Raw genomic sequence first — 15854 nt, 5'->3', positions numbered from 1 at the left:
TGATCATGCCAGCAACCATTTAAAATACTGCAATGGCATTTATTGAAATACAACATTTTAAAAGACAAGTTTACATGAAGACAACAACAAAAAAATGTGGGAAAAGAAATGTCAAGTTTGGTCTCCAATGGAAATGTTTTCAGTATGGCATCAGAGAGGGCACCTATATATTCCAGTGTTCAAAAGGACCTCAAATTCTGAGCAGGTAATTAACAAGATGGTGTTTTTGTAAAGGAAGAAAATTGATTCCTCTTTCAGTTAGTGGATGTTTTGAGCCCAGGTGGGGTGCGCATTTTGACTCTGCAAAAGTCTGTGGAGCTCTTTGAACTGCTCCACTGTTTGGTCCTTCAGGTCAGGGTTGGAGATCTGCAACCGAATGCTGTCTGTCGACCACGAAAGCTCGCCTGAAAACATCTCTGTAAGGATTCTTGCAACAACTGGAACAACCTGGATAAAGAAAACAAAAAGAGGCAGGTTTTAGCAGATGCTGTTTATTATTAAACCAAGTTTATTTTGCTAAAGCAATTATGCTAGGTTTGAAAATTGTTACATTTTGAAATAAATTTAGTTCTGGATGCTTATTGGCTAAAATACAACATCTGTTCATCTAGTTATAGTTGTGCTATAATGTGAACAACACAATGCTGCACGTTCCTGCTAACATGGTAAATAATGCTAATATAAGAATGGTCCTAATAAACATTATATAATAACAGCTGTGACTTGAAAAAAGTTTGCCTACCTAGTTATAGCAGATAGGTTATATTCTGAATACAATGCTGCACATTATTGCTGACACCACATGGTTTGCTATACAAAATATAGCTCTGGTTCTGGATGCTGATTGGTTAAAATAGCCTACACTATATAGTAACATATGATATTAAACACCTGTTTGCCTAGTTATATCTATGCATCGGTGCTAACAACGCAATTTAGCATGGTTCTGTTAGCTGTTACGAACATTATATTATGAAACTGTTTCTGGGTACTGATTAGCTATAATACACTATACAGTAATATATTTGACATCAAACATCCATTCGCCTTGTTATAACAGTGCATTGTTGCTAACAATGGAATTTAGCAATCTAGCATGGCTTGCTAGTTGTGAAGAATGTTAAATTAAAAAATAGCTCTGGTTCTAGATGATGATTGGCTAAAATGCACTACATAGTAACAGCTATAATGGCAAACACCTGTTAACCTAGTTATAGCTTGTGCATCGTTGCTAACAATGCAACATAGCAAACTATACTAAATCATAAAACAGCTCTGGTTCTAGATGCTGATTTGCTAAAATACACTATATAATAATAATAATATATCTGACATGACACTAGTTCACCTAGTTGTAGCTGTGCTATGTTGTGAATATAACCGTGTGCGTCATTGCTAACAACTTGAATAAGCGATGTAGCACACCATAAACAACTAAATAGAGTCTTTGCACTGTACTGTAAAGTAAACCAATTAACATGGATTTCATCTCCAAACCTGGACAATGATGAGCTTTTTCTCCTTGGGCTTCCTGTCTGGCCAGTCCTCACCGAAGCAGAAGTAGATCTCAAAGGGTGGTGGAGTGGGCGTCTCTCCTTTCTGATACAAAATGAGATCTGAGAAGAAAAAAACAAAACAGCCATTTTATTAGAGTGAATCTTTTACATAGCAAATCTACAAAATTATCCCAGCCGATCATATGCACATTTGACGTCTCCTGAGAAAATTCCTGCGTGTGAGTTCGGAAGTGTTTTTTATAGCCTACAGAATAAAATGGATGTGTTGGGCAATTTTATATTTTCTCTTTTTCACTTCCCAGAAAAGACAGGAAGCTTCTGTAGAATTAACGCAACTAAATAAAGTTTTAATTGGTGGTCTATGTATTTTAACATTGTTGCGCTGCCATAGAGAATGGATGTGAACGTTTGGTCACCTCATAAATCAGTTACATGTCTGTCAAGTTTTAAAGCTGTTCTTCATTAACAGTACATAAAATGCATAAAGGTGTAAATAAAATAATTCTTCCAAACTCTGAAACTTGAGACTCAAAGAAAATCCAGGGGTTGTCAGTTATGAATCCCAGCCCTGTCTCATATGTGCTCAATTGTTTGTCAGTGCTCTAATGCAGTCACAGTAAATTCGATTGTAATTATTGAAATTCAAGACTGATTCCTCTTACCCTGAAGGAAGTTGTTCAGACTGAAGACCCTGATCTTCATCTCTCTTTCCATTGGATTGGGCGGACCCTGCTCGGGCACACCTGGCCCAGACCAGAACACTTTACACTGGCACAGCCTGATGGCATAGATATCTTGTCCCCTGATCTCCAAAATCAGCCCTCGGTCCATCACATCCAGCAGATGATCAGTGTAGAACCTCTGCTTCTCGTTCTGGACCTCTGCGGTTCCAGGAAACAGCACCTGCTGCAGTGTTACCGGACCGAACAGCTCTACTTGCTCTGGTGTGGGAGCCAGGTTACCGTAGTAAAGTCTACAACCCTGAGGGTTACTGACGGTCAAAGAAGCAGCTGCCCGACCCCTGTACTGGAACTTGATATCCAGATCAGTCACTAGAGAAGAGAAAACAATAAGGAACATTTTATTGTCATTTACTCACCACTGTTTCTTGGTCGTTTCAAAAAGAGATGTTTAGTAGAATGCTGCTATTTTCCATTCAACAAAAGTGAATGGTGAGAAAGTGATATAAAATTACCAAAGGCATTATAAAAGTGGTCCATACAAGACTTCTGTAGTTATACAACAAGTTTGTGAGAGAAACAAATATACATTTATATTGATCACCGAAAATGTTGATGTCAAATATCAATGGTTCTTTTAACGGAGCATGATGTGTCGAATTTGCAAAAGCACATATTCAAATAGCATAACTGACGTTTGAATGTCAAATTCCACTCACAATTCTATTGTATGATTTCTTAAGGCTTGAAATTTGGTGCATTTGGAAGTCATTTGGACAAATCTTTTGATACATTTTTGACTTTTTTGGCAGAATTTTGGTCACCATTTACTTTCATTGTATGGAAAAGAGCTGCATGAACATCCAGCCTAACATTCTCCTTTCGTAGTCTATGGAATTACAAAAGAGTGAATGATGACAGACCTTTCATTTTTAGATGAACATTTTCTTTAATAACAGATTACCAGTCTAACAACTGAAATTTTCATAATTTCATAATACAGTTAAGGTGTGCACTATATTTTGTTTGTAGTGGCTCTATACACACCTCTTGCAAAGTCATTTAACATCAGCATTACTCAAAGTGAACGGGTGGGACAATGTTTTTTTCTGTAATTTAGGTATCATAAACCGCAACATTAATCTAGAAGAACAAGGCATTAGAGGCTTACAGGGTAACATGTGCGGACTGCTCAGCAACTCTGAGATGCAGGGATGAACCTGGTTCTCCACTTGAGCTGGCACCTCTTGCATTGGGCTGTCCACTATGGCTGGAGGGCCTACAGAATGAGTGACTACATCTTGAAGACCAGGAGGTGGTATGACTCCAGTCCCCATTCCCAGACCATTCGGAAGTCCCCCGCCATGAACGGGATATGGCGTCTGCTCAACTTTGATAGCCCTGTGACTGGGAAATTCAGCCAAAGAACCAGCCGAAGGTCCAGTGCTGGGCTGGGAGAGGTGAGAGGTCATAGAAGCACCTCCACTGGGGTTATTGTGGACAACTTCTCCTAAGAGGTTCATTGGAGGGTTATGGTGGGTGGGATTATAGCCGTCGGCAATAGAAGAGGTGAACGGAACATCGACTCTAGGAGGATAGGAGTAGCTGGAAGGGTCTGTCAAGCACAATGCAAAATAAATAAATAAATGATTACTGTATGTATATATTATCATTAGTAATTTATTCCAAACATCATCTACTTTGAAATCTTACCAATGGAGAGTTTGACAAAGTTTTGTAGCTGAAATGCAAAAAATAAAAATTATTATTTGAAGACAGTGGCGAAAATTGTGTTGATTTTATTTACTTCTTTCAACTTGCAGTTATTCAAGCTATTCTTCTACACTCAATGCTCTTCAGAACTTACCTCCTCTTCCTCATCATCTCCAGCATCTAAAATCAACCAAAGAATAGATTATTTTTTGGCTTGTCCAGCTTTTATCGCTTCATTTCTGAATTTGTATTTCCTACTTAAGAAATTGTGGTGGGATATATTGAATAATCGGAGCTAAGAAATTTAGAGCTTAAGAGCAAACAGCATTGTTTCAGCGAGTATACCATGTTACTGGTTTGTAGGCATGCGTTCCCGGTCCTTACCTCCATTGACTGACTGGTCGCACACCTCATAGATCTTATAAGGCTGGACGGGGGTGTCCTTAGTGCCATCGTAGTGGAGTCCGAACTCTCGGCTTTTGTTTAGGGCACAGCGGAGGTTGGCCTTCCATTTGGCTGGATCTGGGTCATCTACTCCTTCTTGGTACTTGCCTGTTTCCAGAGCCCAAGCCTGCAGAGCAAAAGGAGTAAAACAGACTGGAAGAATGCTTGTGGGAAATATCTAGACACATGACTTGTCCCTTTCTTTTTTAAACAGACAATGAGCTTTAGTTATTCCTATTCTAGTATTTGATGGGGGAATCAATGTAGTGCAGGATAAGTCGTCAATATTTTTTATGTGTTTTTAAAAATCGAAAAACAAAATTTTAAAGCATACATCTGCTAAATGTGAAGTCTGTCAAAATACACTTGATTAAAAATGCCTCCTTGGAGTTCTAACAGTCACAAAACTAATTTTGAATTTGCAAAGTCTTTAACCTCGTGGTTATAAACTTTTCTTGACTTCCCCTAAAATCTTGCCACAGTGAAGTCAAGTGGAATTGAAACATTTTTAGTTCTCTAAAGTTGGTTGCAAAAGTACTAAAAAGATGGTCCTAGTAACACAACTAGAACTTGTAAATGCAGACATTTAATGGCTCAGTGATCTACAAGACAGTGAAATCCCCCAGTGCTAACTTTAGAACAGAAAGAGTATAGGAGTAAAAAAATAGATATAGGAGGCTTGGGTTGGTGTTGAATCTAAAATCTTGTATGGGGAAATACTACTTCAATTTATACAAAAAAAGGTTACAAAAGCAGCATGGGTGATGGCAAAACCATATTATTCACCTTAAATATAGTGTTCTCCTCCTCCAGGGTAGGCATATGGCGGGTGGCATGTCTCCATGGGATCCGGAACAGTCTGCGTTCTTGATTGAGCCAGTGTAGTCCTGGGTATTTCCCACTGTTAATCTGGCAGGGTGAGAAATGTTTACTTTACTAATGTAGAACAAGCTCAGGATGCCAAGATTTCAAATAATATTCCTCCCTTAGTTTTGCTTCCATTTTAGATGCTTATATCTGGAAGTGCTATATGGATGAAAGCAAGATGGCAGCTGGACACTGATATCAATGATATATTTTTATCTTTGAAGATCGAAGCATTGATGAAGTGTTTCTTGGTAGGTTCAGAAATTTATTTGACAAGGTTATATTACTGAAATATTTTTTTAAAAATTAAGTAAAACTGTTCTTTTGTTACACCGAAAGCATGCAGTGACCAACGGCTATTCAAGTTCCAATAATGACAGAAAATAGCAAAAAAAAGAAAAAAAATTTCAATTGTCAAAAGTGTAGCCACATATGAAATCACAACTCACACAGAAGTCACTTTCAAACCAGGCAGCTGGTCAACAGCAAATTTAACTGACCAACTTGAACCTGTCGCGAAATCTGAAAATCTTTAGACTTCATGCAAAACTTCCAATTGCGCAATCCCTATTGGAATCACTGGATTTCGCCCACAAAAGTTCAGCAAACAATGCTAAATATACAACTTTAAAATAACTTAAAATTATCATTCCAACCTTTGTGCTATATTTCAAGTTTTCTCATGGAAAAGACTGAAATTTAAGTCGTTATTCGCTGAAAACCTTTCCATCTGCTGTAGCACTCAATATCATTTGCATATGCACATATTTTAAAAACGCTGTGTCATGATTCATCGCCTGATGTGAGGATCGATGCATGTGGCATAACCAACATCATAAAACTACTTTTATCGTGCTTTTTGGTCATTTATAGAGTTTGACAGCACATGGTCATCGTTCACTTTCACTTGGAATGTCACGGGCGAGTAAACTTTCAATTTTGGGTGAACGACCTCTTTAAATGTCTCTGTTTTTGTATTGTCTTCAGAAATGTTCTTTAAAATTATAGTGTGCATAGTAAATGACAATTCACCTGGGCCAGCAGCCATGGCTTCAGACGGATCCTCCGTGGTTGACCACTCATGGTACTGGAAAACGAGGGCTTTGGAGGAAGTAGTAATGGTGAATACTGTTCTTTTGGTCAGCTATTATCGTAATGGGGCAAAAAAAAGAGGAATAGTTATATTGTTGACAGATGATTTAGTCTGGAGATTGGCAACTATCAGAGAGGAACTTAATCATAAGCTGAATCTGCAAAATCTACCCAAAGAGAGTTGTGGAGATGGATAAGCTGGAGAAAAAAAAAAAAAAAAACCCCAACAAAAGTAACACTCCGCACAATTCTAGGGTAAAAGGTTGAATAAGTCTTGAAAACACAAAAGCAGCACAATGACAAATTGTGACAAGATGTGAACCTTCAGGCCTCTGCCAAGTCCTCAAATCGCTGCTATCAAAGCAGGTGCTCGTGGGAAAATAGAAAACATGTGGGTATTCAGTTTAAAAAGCTCAGTAGCAGGGAGGTCATGTTACCTCTGTAAATAAACGACAACATGACTGAGCACAATGACAGCCAAGCGTGAACGCCACCTTTAGTGCTGTCTGCACTGAAAATACATTTTAACTTGTTTTCATGACGGCTGTGACTTCTGCAGAAATGAAAAAGAGGCTGTGAAACTTGAGGCCAATCCTTCTGATTCTGACTTGAGTCGAGAGACTTTTAATATTTTCAATGAGTTTTAAATGGCGTCTTGATATTGCACTCCCATAAAGGAAGTTCTAAATACTACTAAATTCATTATGAATTTGCAAGAGGAACAATATTCACCAAATGCTAAGAGTAATTTTAGTTTAGGATGGAGAAGTAGGTGGGGTACGTAAATAAAAATTATGTTCGGTGTTCCCTATTTTAGTTACTTTAACCCTCTGTTGTTGCACTGTGTTACCTTTAGGTAACGTACAAACGTAGTTCTTCGCTTTCTAAACATATGCATATATTGTTAATAATGAAGGGATCGCATTGCATGTGTGAAGGTCCCTAGAGGAGCTGCTTTTATTTTTGTTCATCCATAAGAAACTTTATGTCGAGTCATATAAATTATGTTTTGAGAAACTTCTGGGAAACAGTGGATCTATTTTATTTATTTATTGATGCATTAGTATTTACTCAACATTTGAGTTCAATTAAGTCAAGTCAAAAGCAAATATAAATAATTCTATTATATAACCTCGGCAGTTTGTTTTTTTTTTTACACGATGTTTAATCACCCAATTTCTCTTTAGATATTTTAATAAAAATAAACTTCACTTAGTATTATTTAATTTCTCTCCACTGTCACGTCCTAATATATATATATATATATATATATATATATATATATATATATATATATATATATATATATATATATATATATATATATATAATTTTAACTTTATTTCATTTACTTCTATATTTTGTTTTAGAATTTAGTAATGAGGTCAACTGTATGCAAAAAATGAACTTTTTTAAACTTTAGATTCAAAATATAAGCAAAAGAGGGCTGTACTGTTGGATATTGAGAAGCATCTTGTTATTTTAAAATTAGTAACATGCTAACACACACAATTGCCTATTACTCAAGAAGCCACAATGTAGCCAAAACGCCCATTTAATTCCCACCTGTCCGTAAATAACGCGCCCAGAGCTTCCGAAGCCAAGTTAATACGACAAAACCCTCAAGATTTCATGCTCTGTAACGTTTGCAAACGGTTTAACGAACTTAAAATCACTTACCTGCACTGAAAAGTGTCCAGACGGTGACTCGAGCTCGGTTCAGCGTTTACCTGACGCACACATATGGATCAGGTGAGTTTAGATCCGCGTCTGTGCGTCCTTTCAGCTCCAGCGGATCAAATGGCCGAGGACTGACTGATCGCAGCTCTCCAGCAGGACTCTCTCATATCCATGTTGTTTTTTTTCACAGGCATGAGACGACAGAAGACGTACTATTTGCAGAAGTTAAACAGGTACCACCCTTCCGGATGACAGGGGCTAATGTAAACGGAAGTGGTGTGGGTTTCATTTTTCATACATGCACTGACTGTGACCCATCTACACTCTGTTTGTGTTTTAGTGTGTAGCTAAATGCAATAAGAAAATGTCAGTGCATTTTATTAGACAAAATAAAGCATAACGCCTGTTTTTGGTCATATTGTGCTGTTTTGTTGTGAAATTTGATGTATCACATTTGTGAAGAAAATTAATTTCTGAAGCGTAAATATTCATCAAATATACCATTTGGCATAAATACAGAAAGCAACTGCTCATTTAACAAGATTGTTCTTAGGTTATATTTAGTATTCTTAGAGGTATTTAGACTTGTAGTACGTTTATTTATTCATTAGGTGGGTTCTGTCACTTTTGGTATTTGTAGATGTACACCATGTATTAGACTAGCATAGAAGTGTAGATTTCCGTATGAGCCTACTTTGTTTTTTGTTTTGTTATCAAGACTGAACAGTTTTGTTATTATTATTATTTTTTTAAATAATTATTATTGTGCATGCAGTTTTATAACTTCATGCTAGTTAAAAACTATTTTTCGTTTACAGTTTATTGGAGAGTGTTTAAAATGAACAAAAAAGTGAAAAACATATTAATAATGCCTTTATATAATACGGCGTCAATTCCAAAGTTGCGCAATGACGTCGTGCGTGACCTGCCGGGGTTTCCAGGGCAACTTGAATTGTTTTAGGATTACGGCGTTCATGCGGAACTATTCGGTCGCTTTATTACATTGGATAAGTTATTATTATTATTATTATTATTTTGTAACGATCTTGCTTTTAATCTTCAAACGATCGTACACAATAGCCTATGTACAAACAGTGTTTTTAAATCCTGTGAACTGTAATTTTAAAGTTTACTCATATTATTGTGACACAAATCAGGTCACATTCACATTCAGTGTTGTGATGTTGATTTGCAGCAGGTTTAAACTTGAAAAGACGGCAGGGATTAATTTTTGCACCTTAAATGTTGCTGAATGAATGCTGAAAAGTTAGTTTTTTTGTGGAGCCCAGAAGTTATTTTTCATTTTTATTTGGCATGAGTAGGCTTTTGAAGCTTAAATACATAATGTCAAACTTCGCAGCTGATTTAATTACATAGCTTAGTACATTTCTGTAATGCAATGTTTGGGGAATGAATTGGGAAATATCAAGCGCACAGGTTTGTGAGCACATCAAATGTGAGGACCTCCAAATGATGGTCCACAATCAAGAGATTCAGAGCTTTCTGAGACCTCTTTCACAACTCTGCCACATGGATGTCAATTTTGACAGGATGACAGGTTAGTACTTTCTTCACAGGCTAGTAGTTCATTCTTGTAGTTTTGACATCAATCTTACATTTTTGCTGGTTTATAAATTCGTCTTCAGACAGGTCTAAGGAGGTGAAATCAGCGTTTTCAGCTTATAAGAAGAATAGCAGCACTCCGACCTCTTTGACACAGTTGTGCAAACAACTGCAGGAGAGAATCACCCAGAAATCACAGCATTACTCCATCAGCTGTGAAGACAGACAGTCTCTGGTCAGTCTCAAATAGATGCTGTAAATAAAAATTTCAAACGTTGTCTGAAGCATTTTGAACTGTGCAATATCAATGTTTAAAACAGTTATGCTACTTATTTATTTTTTGTCCAAACTGTGATACATTTTGTTTTCAGGATTCTTTGATGAATAGAAATCTTGAAAGAGCAGCATTTAACATTTCAATTTATTTGAAAAAAAAAAAATAATTAAGCCAAATCAAACATGTATAGTTGTACAGTAAATGTTTATGCAGTCAATAGCAAACCTAAAATGCTCTCAGAATTATGAATTGATGTTTGAATGAGTTTGCATGATATATCCCTTTTCTGTTTGCTTTTGACATTCAGACTGCAGTGTTGACCTCTGAGCTGAGTCTGATCTGGCAAGACCTGAAAACCCCGTCTGTGGACACCACGCTGACCCGGGAAGAGAAAGTGCAGCTGAACTGCCAGACCTTCAGTGAGGTGCTGCACATCTGTGAGCAGCTGTTTCTGCAATCCTTGCACCTGATGGAGACTCTGAGGCGGCGAGGCGTCTTCAGCAATCATATCAACAGCAGCAGGGTGGCAGCTCAGCTCGCTATTGACTGCACTAGTCTGTGAGTGTGACTCTTTTTACCTAGATTGCATTGACATAAACTGGTTTGATCACACAGTGTGGTGACATATAGCATGACATTACTTATTCATAGCAAATTGTGACTGTGACTGTTTCTGTTTACAGCTTAAATGTTCGCTCCATAAGATGCAGGATTGTCTCAGGAATCAAGGATGCACGAAGGCTGTTACAAAGTGCTGTTACACATAACAACGAGAGGTCCGTGACAGCCACATCATGGGAAAAAGCTGTGGAGGATGACCTCAAGGAGGTGCGCTTGTGTGTGTGCAAGTTGTAAAGAGAGACGTTAAGGTCATTTTAATTCACTTCTGTGTTTACAGATTCAGGAGAAAATCGGAGAGCTGGATCTGCAATGTGTGTATGACCTCCTGCCCTGTAACTTGGAGCCAATCACCTATAAGACAGACACACAACGTACGGGAAGATGCACAGATACAAAAAGGGATAGTTTACCCAAAAATGAAAATTCTGTCACTTCTGACCTTACAATCAGTCAAAGGGGTACAGTGTTGTTTTGGAATCCATTGACGTTCGTTATACAGAAAACCAGTGCTGGGTAGATTACTTAGAAATTGTAGTCCATTACTGAATACAAATTTACATGACAAAAATTGTAGTTAGGAACATAATCTCGTACATTGCACATTTTAGGTAATATAATCAGACTACCTTTTGATTTCTATTAAATTACTTTTGACTTAACTCATTCATCAAAATTCTTGTACAATATTGACATAAATGTAGACAGAAATAGAGAAAAATATAATACAAAAAAATACAAAGAACAGCAAACAATATCAAAAATGGCAAAGAATAGCAAAAATGTTATTTACTACATTCCTGTTCCTAAAAATTGCAGGAACTGCATTTTAAAATAAACACAATCAAAATAAAACAAAAAAAGCTGAAATATTTAATTTATGCTGTGTGGAATGTTGTGTATTAGGCAATCTTGTAATCAATTAAAAAATAACTGTAGTCTGATATGAGTGTTTTAAAATCTAATAGAATCTAATTACAAATATTGTACTAATTACTGATTATGTACTCCAAATTACTTCTAATCATTTACTACACAGCGCTGCTGTAAACAGTAGCGAAATTCTTTAAGATATCTTATTTCCACAGAAGAAAGAAAGTCGTACAGGGTCAGTAAAGACGTGAGGGTCAGAATATAAAAAAATGATGACAGAATATTCATTTTTGGGTCAAGTCATAGTTTCCTTTAAAAGTGATATAATTCTGAATGTGGCATCAGGATACTGTAATTTGTGCATGTGCCTAGGTTCTACAGCCAATAAGTCCAACATACTGAAACAAGTGCAGGATCAGAGTCCGCCTCAAAACCGGTTGGTCAGAATAAAGGTGACTTTTTAATCAGTTCCATTGCACAAATTCCATATTGGCAGTTGCCTATCAACCTTGACGATTTCTCCTTCCGCCCTCTTAGGGATGTCATTCCATGCCTGACCTACAGAGAGAAACACTGCTGGAGGAGCTGGAGATAAGGCTACCCAATCCACCTCCATCCCCATTAGTCCTATTGTCCACAGATCCTACCTCCAGCCTGGAGAAATGCATCAGTGCTGGGGAAGATCTGAAGAGGTTGGGTTGTTATAAAGTACCCTTACAACATACTAATCACTGTGTCTGTGTGTAAGAGTAATGGGAACTGAAACTCAAATGTGCGGTATGTTTTTAGATTATTACAGGAGAGAGAGTACAAGGATGATGGTAACTGTGAGACGGATCTGTGCTCGCTTATAGAATCCCTAACCTGCTATAGTTCCAGCAGACTCCAAAGGCTCAAACAAAAACTACAGGTACTTACAGAAATAAACTCACTGCAGACAGAATCATGTGCAAGACCTTTGCCACCTGCAAATCAGACTTTAAAGAAGGGCATTTCGTTCTAGAAAATGGAGGAAGAGGAGGAAACAAAGAAGCACAAAGTTCTTGTGAAGAAACCTCTGCACCCACAAGGAGATGTGGTCAGTGTGACGTTTTCTCCTCAAAACATCATGCGCACAGCAGTGGCACAAGTGTCCGATAGGGTTCTCCCAGAGACCATCAAACTCCGCATGTGCCCACCGGTCTACAATGACCTCACTAAAGAGGTAAAACTCTGATATCAACAGTGTTATTTTAGTGTTAGTCATATACTGTTTTAGTATTTATTAATGCTTTGAATGAGCTTTTATTTTTATATTTTCAGTTTTTTTTATTTTCAGATTTTAGTAGTTTTGTTGGGGTTTGTTTTGTCATTTTTTTTAATTAGTTTTTTTTTATATATATTTCTATTTGCCTGTTTTTCTTTTTCATTTTATTTCGTTTTTCGTTTTAATTTTAGTAATTCAGCTTATTTCCGTTTTTACGGAAACATTACATTTTTAAGTTTTTCATTTAATAGTTCTGTTTTATCTCAATTTATTTGTATAACACTTTATATATATATATATATATATATATATATATATATATATATATATAGTTAATTTTCTTTTTTTATATTTGTATATATTAATATATTTTATCCAGACCTCCAGAATAAGAATTTGGCTTATATTGGACTTATCTACATAATAATTCTAAAACTCTAGATTGATTACGCATCGGTCACTCTGATGGATCAGAACTTGGTTGAAGAAAAAATGGATATAAGCAAAGTCTTTGAAGAGTTATCCAAAAGTATTTCGACAAAGTATTTCAACTTTGATGAGGTAAGTTGATTTAGGGCTTGGGGATTAGCTGTGGTATTTTTCAAATATAGATATCTTATAGGTGAAATATAACAACATCCTCATATCATAAAGTTGAGAATATTAAAAGCGGCTTTTATTCTTTTTAAAGGACTCCAGGATTGAGCCTGCCCTGAAAAATGTCACATTCTGCCCAAAAAGAGTGATTAATGACCAACTAATGAACCCATCACTCAGAAGGCCCAATCCATACAGCATATCCCACAGGTGCTCACTTCTTTCTTATTAAATGTGTATTTGTGGTTCTTTCACACCACAAAATATCTAAAATATTGAATTGATTTGCATAAATGCAGAGAGAGAACAGAGAGGGCTGCGAACAGGAAGAGGCCTGTGAATGCGACCGCTCGAGTGGACAGAGCCTGGTTTCAGTGGTGGAGGTGTCAACTATCAATGGATGATTATCTTCACTACATTTCTAATCAGGTTAGTTTATAATAGGAGTGTGTTTACGGGAAATAAATGCTAAATATATTCATGAACTTGAACAATTGTGCTTGTGTTATTTGTGCCCTGGTTTTGAAGGACTCTGATTATCTGTCAGTGCTGTTTCACCTGTATGACAGTGATGATGACGATGAGGCAGAGGCAGAGAGACACAAGCTGGCTCAGCTGCAGAGAGACGAAAGGAGAAGGTCTGTTTTTTTTTTTAGTTCATCCTCCCACATCTACTCTGAGAATGATGCATGATGACTTGCACTATTTTATTCTCTATGACTAATGTAAAATGTTGAACATCTATGACACATGCTTTCGACTTCTTATACCGTGGCAGTCAACAAATGGCTAAACACCAACATATTAATTATTGTATTTTATTATATTGTTATTTTATTCATATAAAGTTCATTTTTATCTGATCGTCATCTCTTCCAGAAGGCAACAGGAAAGGCTCAATTCACTTAGGAGACAGAAACAAGAATTTGTTCCTGGATTCTGGAACATCAACACCATAGAGATGGGAGGACTGGGAAGGGAACCAGAACTGGATGGCATGTTATAGTTTTCTTTAAAACAAAATACTGGTACATTTATGAAAATGTGTTATTTAGTGTCCAAAATATCTGTGTTTCAGAGAAAAACCCAGAAGAGGAAATACAAGATGCAGTGAGTTTATGTTCCTTTCCTCATAATCTAACACAGCACTTCTGTTTTCCACTGATTACTCTGTTGATCATGTCATGTCGCTGTTATTTTTAGGACATGCTTCTGTTTAGCAGAAATAAGTTTGAAGCTCACAGTCACTTTTTTGTATAATAGACAGACAGAAAGATCGACAGATAGACTGACTGATTGCGTGATTGATTGATGTTCTTCAGTCTGAAGGAGAGGAAGGTGAAGGTCCAGCTGCTGGACTTCTGGATGGAGAACAGATGCAGGTCAGGCTGGAGAGGGTCTGGAACGCCCTACTTCTGCCAGAAGGACAGCGACTAGACATGGCCATCAAATACAGCTCTCATGAATACAGGGACCATCTGCAGGAGGTACAGATAATGATAATGAACTCTCCTGGCTTTCCATCATTATCATCCAGGATTTATGCTGTCACGTGGATGTGTTTGTGCCCTCAGGCAATTGCTGCATGGGAGCAGGCTGCTCGGTTGATCCAGAAGAGGGAGCTCTTGCTCTCCAGGTTGGAAGACTTTGAGAGGGAGGCATCTGACCCCAACAGATTTTTCCAGCGAGGTACATCAGAGGCACAGAATAATGAATTCTGACACTTGAAATTTGCCAATTTAGATTTAGAAAGATTCTTGCGAAGTGAATCAAATCAAATAATACAGACTCTAATACAGATTCTTTTCAAATACACAGGTTATAATGGTTCATCCATCGCTAGAATGGAAGAGGCAAGTCAAAGGGAGAAGCTCAACTCTCAGATTTCAGTTGTAGACCAAGAACTGTCCAAGACTATGGGCCAGATCACAACCCGTTTCAATGACAGCATCAGCTATAAGGTGAGTGCATCAAAGCTTGGTTACACACCATTGGTTATCTACCGCTGTTTAACATCTTCGCTGCTGTTTTGGTTGTCACAGGGTCGGCCGTACAGAGAGAAGATGCGCTGGGATCGTACTGAGATGCTGTACTGGCTGCAGCAGGAAAGGCGGGTCCAGTCTCTGGAGATGTTTGTAGATGGACGGATGGCTCTGCCTATAAGGCTTCCTCCTCTGAGCCAAAGCAAGGAGCTTCACTTAGGCAACCATCAAACCCTCCAGGAACAACCTCTGTCACACTGTGAGAGAAATGGCCAATTATTGCAACACTGTAAACTCTAAAAAATATACCATTGTAGTCCAAACACTTGCAAATAAAGCAAGATCTGTCAGTTTTATAGACCTGTTTGATTTTGATTACTGGTTTAATATATTCTTACTAGTTTGCTGAAGAACTTTCACACTTTGAAAAGGAGTTGGCTTTTTAATGATTTATTTTATATATCTTTATCCTTTTTTGGCAGCTTAGAAATAAAATCAGAAATGATATTGTTATGAAGTGTGCAAAAAAATACATTTATTTTTTCATACAGCCATTTTGTGTGAAAATTAGCATTTTGTTTTACAGTGTCTATATTTCACAAATTGCATGTTAAAAAAATAAAATAGAACTAACAATATCAATGTGAAGTAATCAACTCCACAAATAATTGAGAATTAAATACATGTTGGGTTATTTTATAATCA

The 15854-nt window shown here is 37.1% G+C and overlaps 2 protein-coding genes across 2 annotated transcripts; one reads left to right on the top strand and one right to left on the bottom strand.

Moving 5' to 3' along the window:
• Window positions 1–18: 18 nt before the first annotated feature.
• On the bottom strand, window positions 19–8197 carry irf5 (interferon regulatory factor 5). The gene is made up of 10 exons (XM_058773016.1): window positions 7994–8197; window positions 6254–6365; window positions 5141–5263; window positions 4295–4481; window positions 4065–4090; window positions 3911–3938; window positions 3369–3812; window positions 2180–2569; window positions 1498–1616; window positions 19–447 (listed from the first exon to the last, which is right to left on the bottom strand). Exons 2-10 carry the CDS (start codon window positions 6302–6304, stop codon window positions 259–261), a joined length of 1557 nt encoding a protein of 518 aa, XP_058628999.1. The 5' UTR covers window positions 6305–6365; window positions 7994–8197; the 3' UTR covers window positions 19–258.
• Window positions 8198–8326: 129 nt separating this feature from the next.
• ccdc87 (coiled-coil domain containing 87) lies at window positions 8327–15833 on the top strand. The gene is made up of 19 exons (XM_058773015.1): window positions 8327–9551; window positions 9640–9791; window positions 10141–10391; window positions 10517–10661; window positions 10732–10825; window positions 11697–11776; window positions 11862–12016; window positions 12114–12234; window positions 12328–12528; window positions 13012–13131; window positions 13262–13377; window positions 13467–13596; window positions 13696–13805; window positions 14047–14162; window positions 14246–14277; window positions 14490–14654; window positions 14742–14856; window positions 14986–15128; window positions 15210–15833. Exons 1-19 carry the CDS (start codon window positions 9404–9406, stop codon window positions 15447–15449), a joined length of 2634 nt encoding a protein of 877 aa, XP_058628998.1. The 5' UTR covers window positions 8327–9403; the 3' UTR covers window positions 15450–15833.
• The last annotated feature ends 21 nt before the right edge of the window (window positions 15834–15854 follow it).

The sequence above is a fragment of the Onychostoma macrolepis genome, chromosome 04 (genome assembly GCF_012432095.1).
Source record: "Onychostoma macrolepis isolate SWU-2019 chromosome 04, ASM1243209v1, whole genome shotgun sequence".
Classification (NCBI taxonomy): Eukaryota; Metazoa; Chordata; class Actinopteri; order Cypriniformes; family Cyprinidae; genus Onychostoma; species Onychostoma macrolepis.
This window is presented reverse-complemented; position numbering and strand designations above follow the sequence as displayed.

Coding starts and splice junctions, on each gene's coding strand:
- irf5 (XM_058773016.1), bottom strand. CDS start 6,304: ATGAGTGGTCAACCACGGAGGATCCGTCTGAAGCCATGGCTGCTGGCC. Junction 3,939..4,064: donor GAGATGATGAGGAAGAGGAG/GTAAGTTCTGAA, acceptor TTTGCATTTCAG/CTACAAAACTTTGTCAAACT. Junction 2,570..3,368: donor CAGTCCGCACATGTTACCCT/GTAAGCCTCTAA, acceptor TCTCTTCTCTAG/TGACTGATCTGGATATCAAG.
- ccdc87 (XM_058773015.1), top strand. CDS start 9,404: ATGAATTGGGAAATATCAAGCGCACAGGTTTGTGAGCACATCAAATGT. Junction 11,777..11,861: donor ACCGGTTGGTCAGAATAAAG/GTGACTTTTTAA, acceptor CCGCCCTCTTAG/GGATGTCATTCCATGCCTGA. Junction 12,529..13,011: donor ACAATGACCTCACTAAAGAG/GTAAAACTCTGA, acceptor CTAAAACTCTAG/ATTGATTACGCATCGGTCAC.